Source organism: Hydra vulgaris, chromosome 04 (genome assembly GCF_038396675.1).
Source record: "Hydra vulgaris chromosome 04, alternate assembly HydraT2T_AEP".
In the NCBI taxonomy this organism is placed as follows: domain Eukaryota; kingdom Metazoa; phylum Cnidaria; class Hydrozoa; order Anthoathecata; family Hydridae; genus Hydra; species Hydra vulgaris.
In genome coordinates this window covers 15,853,912-15,863,418 of record NC_088923.1, presented here as the reverse complement: position 1 = coordinate 15,863,418, position 9,507 = coordinate 15,853,912, and the positions used below count along the sequence as shown (strand labels likewise).

General features: G+C 28.8%; 1 protein-coding gene across 1 annotated transcript in view; it reads left to right on the top strand.

Annotated features, from left to right (window-relative positions):
- The first annotated feature begins 3,258 nt into the window (after positions 1-3,258).
- Positions 3,259-9,507, top strand: part of LOC100208734 (WD repeat-containing protein 35) — a 65,649-nt gene continuing 59,400 nt past the window's right edge. The window contains exon 1 of the mRNA XM_065795577.1: positions 3,259-3,424. Coding sequence (XP_065651649.1) covers positions 3,401-3,424 — 24 coding nt within the window. The 5' untranslated portion in view covers positions 3,259-3,400. The remainder of the gene's footprint in view (positions 3,425-9,507) is intronic.

The window sequence follows — 9,507 nt, the reverse complement described above, 5'->3', positions numbered from 1 at the left end:
CAGCTCACGATTTTCTGAAAAGAAAATTGTTTTTATATTGGAATCGGTATAAAAAAGATTAGTGTCATCAACAAAAAGAACAAAATTAAGCATATTTGAAGATAGGTAAATATCATTTACGTAAACCAGAAATAGTAAGAATCTAAGAATAGAGCCTTGAGGAACTCCGCAGTTTACTGTATCTAACTTTGTACACGTTGAATCATAAGATACTCCTTGTTTTCTATTTTTAAGGTAACTTTGCAGCCATTTTAAGTTGCTATTTAATTAGTCCATATGTTTTTAGTTTGTACAAGAGAATTTTATGATCAACAGTGTCAAAGGCTTTTGACAAGCCGATGAACAAGACGAGAGTATAACTTTTTTTAGCAAACCCATCCAGAATTTGGCTGGCTAAATCAGTTACTGCATGATGTTTTGAATGCCCTTTTCGGAAATCAAACTGTTTGCTGTATAAGATTATGTTTTTCAAGATAACTATGCAATCTGTTATACAAAATACGCTCAAGCAACTTTGAAAAACAAGAAAGGATAGATATAGGTCTGTAGTTAGATGGTATGGAATCGTGGCCATTTTTGTATACAGGGACTACTCTTGCTATTTTTAATTGACAAGGAAAAACACCAGTTGTTATTGAAAGGTTGAGAATAAACAAAAGAGGTAATTTAATAACATCAAAATCTGCTTTTGGAACATTAACATTAATATCACCAAACCCGGTACTTTTATTTATTTTAGGCGCATTAAAGGATGCCTGAAGTTCATTTAGAGACAGTGCCTACTCATCCATTACATAGTATGTTTTTTTAAAACAGGATTGGAATGTTTTATTTCCAGGAGTTATATCTGCTGCTAATTTTTTTTCTATGTTTATAAAAAATTTGTTGAAGTTTTCAGCTATTTTTTTCTTATCAAATATTTGTTTGTTCAAGGTTAGCTTAAATCTATTTGGAATAGTGGTGTTTTTTTGTAATTGTTTTTTCCCTGTAACTTCTTTAATTACTTCCCACGTCTTTTTACTATTTCCAATTGAATGTTCTAAGAGGTTAGAATAATAATTTTTTTTTATTTGCTTTTTTATTCTTTCAAAACAATTTTTATACTTTTTGTATTTAATTTCATTGTTATTAATTTTTTTTTTTTAAAGTTTTCATACAACCTTTGTTTTTTTCTGGATGATTTTCTAAGACCATTTGTCATCCACGGGTTATTAAAAATTTTGGAATTAGTTGTTTTTTTAATTTTTGGAAAAGATCTTTCGTATTGTTTAGAAAACAACCGCAAAAATAAGTTGTATGCATCATTAGCATCATTACACTCAGTTAAAAGATTCCAATCAATTTCTGTTAATAATTCTCGAAATTTTATATTAGATTGGTTGTTTATTTGCGAATAAAATTTTAGATTCAGGAATTAAAGAGTAATTTATAAGAAAACTTGGAAAATGATCGCTGATATCAGTTTTTAATATTCCACTTTTGATTTGGCAAGTCATGGCAATATTAGTGATAATGTTATCAATAATTGAAGAAGTATTGCGTGTTACGCGCGTTGGTTTGTTAATTACAGGTATTAAACTGTTCTGAAGTAGAGTTTTTATAAACCGTTTAGCGTAGGAATCATTATTCATTTTTTTGAATATCTATGTTAAAATCACCAATTAAGTAAATATGTTTTTTAATCACTTTTGCCAATATATTTTTTAATTGTCTTTCAAATGCATCAAAATTACCATTAGGTGGTCTGGTCTTCAAAATTACCATTAGGTGGTCAGTAAAGAGAAGTTATAAAAATATTTTTGGTTTTCTGATTAAGAATTTCAATTCTTAACGACTCACAATTAGCGTCATTGACACTGAGGTTTAGTAATTTTCTAAAAGTAAAAGAATTAAGAATAAAAATACATACGCCCCCGCCAATGCCGTTTTTCCTGGGTTGGTGTATTGAATTATAACCTGGTAGAAAAAAATTAGAATTTAACTCCACGCCACTTTGACACCAAGTTTCTGTTAGACAAATTACACTAAAATTGTAGTTTAAGTTTTTTAAAGCTGTTTTAAGGGATTCAAAATTTTTATTCATATTCCTGATGTTCAAATTTAATAACGGAAAATTGGATAATGAAGAGCTTAAATAACTTGAGGCATCACTTTTATTAAAATAAACAGCATCTTTTGAAAAGTTATTAAAATAATTCACGTTAGGGTCAAAGTCATTTGTTAAAAGTATCGTGTTTTCTCTAGTGGATATATCAAAAACATTCAAAATATTATTTTCCGCCATTAAAAAAAAAAAGTATGTATATATGTTACCTTTAAATATTCATTTAAAATATATATAACTTTTTAATTTTGATTTGATTTATTATTACTAAATTTAAATAAAGAGTTTTTTGAAGTAATAACTTTATCAAACCTAAGATAAACATTTTCACCATTGGATCGCCTTTACTTCACTTCCGCCAATAACTTTTTTCTTATATCCACAGTTTCACGGGAAAAGTCTTCGTTCACATACACAATAGTTCCTTATATGATTCTTTCAGAATTTTTATCTTGTCTTTATACCTCAACAAATTAATAACAATTGTTCTGGAGCGTCCATTTCTTTTTAATCCTGTTCGATGAGCACGCTCTACATCTAATCCAGTTAACCCTAATATATTTGCAAAAAGCGATTGAATTTTTTCTTCTGTTTCAATCCAGCTTTCTTTTTCAGTTTTTTTGTACTAATTACTTTTTTCTTTCTTTTTTTTTAATTTTTCTTAACCAATACAAAAACAAAAAGTTAGAGTAGGACTTTAGGACCGATGATTTTTATTTTATAAAGTCTTTAGAAAAACATTTTATATTATATAGTGTTACGTTTTATAATTTTTGTTGTTTTATATTTACGGTATAGACTAAGGGGCTGGTGATAAGACCAATTATGTCTTCTTTTTGCCCCTGCTATTTGTATTTATATTTTGGTTTACGACTTTAATAAATTTAGATGGCAAAAAAACAATCAAAGAAAAAATTAAATCTTCCATCGCAACCAAATCTCGAAGAGGTTTAGTTGTAATGGAAGCTGCTAATATAATCCGATTTTAAGAAATTATCAAATAGCAAAATTATAGAACCAAGAATTAGAACTGTAAAATTTGTTTAAAAATTTTTAAATCATAAAAATAATATCAAACAAAAAATGATTAAGTGAATTTTTTTCGGGACTCCACTTCCCAAAAGTATTCGATAAAGTTTGCTAACATAAAACTTGTATAGTCGAGAGGCGTCCTTAGATGCGAGGAATGTATCGTAAAATAAACAAAAGAAATATATATTAAAATGGTATTCAAAATCTCTTTTCATTTAGCAATGCAAATGGAATGTTATTATAAATGCTTTATCTAAAGCCAAGATGTTTGTTTATCTAAGTAAAAAGGTAAAATATAAATAAAATAAATTGCCTGATTTGATTTTATAATCTTAATTTATTTTTTAAATAATATATTTTTTAAAGTTTAATTGACTCAAGTTTTTTTTAACAAAATCCATTTATCCTTACAGTATTGTGATCAAAACTAAATTTTTTTTTTATTGCCCTAACAATAGACTATAAATTATATGACTATATTTTTTTTTAATGTGTATAGCTTTAAAAGAGCATATATCCTTAGTCGAATTAATGGCAGATATCCTTATCCTTAATGTTAGAAAAAAAATTCTTTTATTTAGTAACACTAGGTATGGCAATGTACATTATTACCATAAATAGCTTAAAATCACCATAAATATGCTTAAATTATTATTGATGCTACTTTTATTTTATAGTATTATCTAGAGCAAGGACTTCATATAGTATTGATAATATAAATCCTGTTGAGAGTAAAATTTCGGGTAACAATACAAAAACATTTTATGAGAAAAATCTCTGAGTACCTCAAGAGTTTTATTGTCAATGTTTTGATGATTTTATATATTTGTAATGAATTGTTTTATTTTGCATCATAAATAACATTTTGCACCGTAAATGATTTTTAATTGATGTTTTACAATTGAATGAATAAGTGCATACATAGAACGACTTAGATAAAGAAAACATGCAAGGAGTGTACATATAATAATAATAATAATAATAATAATAATAATAATAATAATAATAATAATAATAATAATAATAATAATAATAATAATAATAATAATAATAACAATAATAACAATAACAATAATAATAATAACAATAATAGTAATAAAAATAATAATAATAATGATAATAATAATTGTAATAAAAGCAGTGGCCCTTTTTTGATCAAGACTACTTTAAATTATTTAAGATATATATTATAATAAACTCACTACGTGAGTTTATTATAATATATATCTTAAATAATTTAAAGAAAACTTTGTGGGACATCATCTTGATTTTCAACAACAGCAATAACACAATTTCCAAGTACAACAGTTTAGAATATATAGCCTTATAAATGCTATTGAATGGCACCCCTATATTTTTTGTGTGATAAAAATAGACAACTTTAAAGCCTTATAACTTTTTTCTAGCTTTCAACAAGTGTCTTATTTTTTCTAGAATTATTTTCTGGATAGATTTTTTCTGATCTGATCTTTATACTGGGAAGGAAAACAAAAAAAGGGCAATAAGTATTTTGAGCCCTGCATTATTTTTCAAGTTTGATACTTTAACATAATGAACACAACTAAAAAGTCCGAAATCTAAAAATCTTCAAAAATTCACAATATATTTATGCCTTTTAAAAGCCTTTTTATATCAGAGGCATTAAAGAATTCTATGGTGAACAATTTTTTTAATAGTTATATATAATTGTAAAATGTACAGTGCAGTGCAAATTTATAAACTCATCAAAAATTCAAGATCTCACAAATAATTAAATAATTTTTTTAAAATTATTTAATTGCCTAATATCAGGCCTTGTTAAGAAGTGTTATGCAGCTCGCATTTTGCCTACAAAAAGGTGATTTGCCTACGCGTTCAGCAGTTTTGCGCAACGCAAAAACTTATATCTTTTAGAATATTTAAATTATCTTTTGATTGTCGTTAACGTGACGTTTATTCAGAAGAAATAAAGTCGTAAGTAAAAGCATTTAACCGCAATTGTAAACTAATAGATTTTTTGTTAAAGAAACAGTTTGTTTCATAATTTTTGTTGTTGTTGTTAAAAATTAGTTTAAAAAAAATAAAGTGTTCTAAGTTTTATCTTAAGGAATTAAATATATAAATTCCTTTTAAATATAAAAATTATTTTTAGTCATAATAGTTTAAAAAATGCACGATTAATTTTGATGTAAATATTTTATTAATAAGATATTTTGTTTATTGTTAATTCAATAACGTCAAGTTTTAATGACATTCGTTTAATTTATGAAAATAAATTATGATCACGAACATGTTATCGGTAAATGATAAATAACAAAAAAAAACTCTTTATTGTTTAAAAACATTATTAAAAAGAGTTCACAAATTAAATAAGAAAAAGTTTATTAACAGTTAATAAAATAACCAAAAACCAACTGTAAAATCATAAGAAAATAAACAAACATTATATTACGTTTCATGAAAAAAATATTTTTTTCAAAATAAAATTTAGTTCATATTTAAAAAAAATAATAAAAATGATTTTTTAAATAAGAACTTAGATTTTATTTGTAACTTTTGTTATAATGAGAAAAAAACAAACTGTTTGTATGATTTTTAACGCGTTAATAAAATAACTTTAATTACAATGCGGTACTAGAAAAGACGCTAGTGATGCAATTTAACTTCTAATGATGCAAAATATATTTGCTGAGTTGAGTTACTTAAAAATGCGTTACGCGTTTTCGCTACGCAGCGAAATCTCGTAACATGGCCTGTAATATATTACTTGATTAATATTTCATTTGTAATAGAGTCTGGTTTCATTTCGTTAATTGACTTGAAAATTTTAGAAAAATGATGGTGCAAAATTAAAGCCTCATTTCAATTTTACTCTACAAAATTCCATAATGTTTTGTATTTCAATTTATTATTAATAATTTATTTTATTGCCGCCATTCTAAATAATTTCAAATATTTGATTTGGCATACTTTCTGAATGTTTTTTAAGATCTGCAAGAGATTTGTTCTTCCAAACATGTACAATTGGCTTTTTCAATTCATTGACATTCAAATATTGTTTCCCTTCTGCATAAACACGTCTTGCTAAGATGCCCCATACATTTTTGATGGGATGTAAATCAGGAGAGTGCTGGCCATTCTAATAATTTAATTTTCTTGTTGGTAAACCATGAGATATTTGAATTGGAGCATTATTGCAGGAAAATAAAATTGGTGTTACGAAATTTTTGAGAAATATAATTCAAATGACCATTCAACAAATTTCTATATCCTTCAGCATTTAATTTAGTAGTAATAAAGCCAATTGAAGTTTTTCCAAAATAACCGAACGCACCTCAAATCATTACTCCTTCACCTCCCAAAGCCCTTCTTTTTGAAAATATTTTCTCTTTTCTAATGTTATGCCAGTAGTAATTGAAGCCATCTGAACCATCAAGATTGAATTTTTTTCATCTGATCACACAATTTTTTGCCATTCTTTTTCCTAAGTCATATGACCATCCATCTTGAGCATTTCAATCCCAAATCTGTGCCTATTTGTCTCGCAGATATTGTACGGTTATTAGCAGCATGAACAATTTGTCGCTGTTGGTGAGCTGTAAGTATAGGTTTTCTATCTCTTTGATGCCTTGTGCAATAATTTGTTGAATCATTTATGAAATTATTGATCAAACTTGGTGAGCATCTCAGTTTACAAGCAATTGCCCTGTTTGATAAACACAATGACCTAAAAGCTTCAATCTTGCTTTTTTCTTCATCGGATAGTGTAATTCCTCTTGGCATTCATTAGAATGTATTTTATAATTTTAAAATGTAATGAGTTTAATTTGAAAATGGAATTTACTTTTATTTAAAAATTTTATGGCTTTTGATGTAATTTAGTTAATGAAGTTATAATTGTGCACCACGATTTTAAATGGTTTTATAATTTGAGTTAACTAAAGTATAAATAGATTAATGTAAATTATTTTGTTTATTTCAAAAAATGATTTGCAAATAGAATTTGATCAACATACTTTAAAAGATAGTTTTAAAGTTTCTATACAGGTGAGGTTATAACTCTGCACCCCACTGTATATGCTATGGTAACCAAGACTGTAAAGAAGAAAAAAAATTAATAATAAATCTTATCATACAATGATAAGATTTATTATTTCAACAATATCTATGATCTTCTATTATCATCAGAGGGTGTTTTGACAATTGGAGCCTGGAAACAGTATTGGACCTGGAATTTGGGTTCTTGTGTCCCATGAAAGGTTTAAATGAAAAAGAGAGAAATTTTCGTACTGTCTTGAATTAGGTTAAAATTTATCAACGGGTTTTATACATATGGTGTCAGGTCAGGTTATCCTGCTACTGGTAACATGTAACTCAGTATAACCTGCTTCATGTCCTGCTGCCTTGTAGGATACGCCTTTTTAGGCAAAGGCTAACAAATGCCAACTCAAACTTAAAACTCCCCCTGCCTTGGGCTCTTGGTTGAGCAAAGGCTTGAGATGATGTCTCGATAAAAATACTCATCTTGGGCAGAAGTTAAATGCATCCGGCTATTGTCTTGTAAAAAACCTCCTTGGCAAAGACTTACGTGGTAAACAGATTCTATCTGTTGACCAGCCTCTCACCCCTTCTTCATCTATTAGGCTGGCACAGATGTATTTTTAATACATTGTTTCCAATTTAGGATGTTGGATGCTGGATCTTCTTGACTCAATGCATGGGTTTTGCTTGTGTCTCTGTTTTTATGGCTCTACCTAATGAGGGTACAGCTCTATTACTAGGCAACTATTTTTTTGCTTGTGTCTCTATTTTTATGACTGTACCTAATGAGGGTACAGCTCTAAAACTCAGTTTTATGGTTTTAAGGCCAGTGCCATGTTGCGCATGGATGGTGTCCCTGTTTGTACTTTTGGTGTGCATTGTCATGGCCATATTTGAAAGGTTGCAAAGAGCCTTTCAAATGCGGTTCTTTAACAAATTTAAAAATGTACCAAAACTATAAAACACATAAAACCATTATCATCACCAAGTTCTCTAAACCTATCATTCTCTAATATTCGTGATTTTCAAAGTAACTTTTCTACTGTTGAGTCTTATCTCTTGCAAAATTCACCAGACCTACTTGCTCTTTGTGAGACTAATTTCAGTTCAGCTGTCTCATCTTGTGATCTTATTGTTAATGGTTATCTTCCTTTAATTGGTAAAGACTCCAATATTCACATACTTGGCCTGGGCATTTACATTTGTAAGAATTCACCCATTTGTCGGGAAATTAGGTTTGAATCCACAGAATATTCTTTTATGTGCTTGCGTTTAGCACCACTTCACTCTATTGCTTCTCTCTTTGTTCTATATCGCTCTCCTTCATCTCAAGACTGCACCCTTTTTGATGTTATTTCTGATCATATTGACCAAGCCCTCTCTCTTTATCCATCAGCCAATATTGTTTTTGTTGGTGACTTTAATGTTCATCGCACTGAATGGTTTGGCTCTAGTGTCAGTGACTCTGCAGGCATTAAAGCCCACAACTTTTACTTTTTTCAATCCCTAACTCAAATAGTCAACTTTCCAACTTGCTTTACAGACAACCCGAATCATTTACCTTCTCTACTTGATTTATGTCTTGTTTCTGATCCTAGTCAGTGCTCAGTTTCTCCACATTCACCATTAGGTGCTTCTAATCACAGTTCTAAAACTATTATCTCATACTTCTTCATCATCAGAATCCCCTTATCATCAAACCGCTAACAACTACCTTAAAGCTGACTAGGACTCTTTCCGTAATTTTCTTTGTGATGGCAGGAAGACAAATTTCTACCTTGGGTAGAAATTTGTCTTTCTGCTGACAAGTATGCTTCTCACATAACTTTGTGGATTCAGGCTGGCATGGAATCTTTTGTTCTCTCTCGACAATTCCAGGTCAAGCCTTACTCTTCTTCATGGTTTTCCTCACATTGTGTTGCTGCAATTGCTAATCAAAGCCACTACTTCCATATCTATCAGCAAAACATTTCTTCAGAAAGCAGACGTATGTTTATTACTGCTAGAAACCATTGTAAAAAGGCTTTGTCTAACGCCAAAGCCTGCTATTCTCAGGTCATGAAATCTCATATTTCATCACATAAATTAGGCTCTTGTGACTTCTGGAGAATCTTTAATAGTATCAATAATAAAGGCGAATCTGTTATTCCACCTCTCTTTTATGGTTCAGACTTTGCCACCTCACCTAAAGATAAAGCTGAATTGTTGGCTAAGAACTTTTCATCAATATTATCTCTTGATTCCGCAAGTTGTGTTCTACCTGACTTTTAAATTTTATTTGGAAACCGTATATCAAATCTGTTGCAAAATTAGCATCTGCTAAGGTTGCATCTCTTTATCAAGCTCAACAC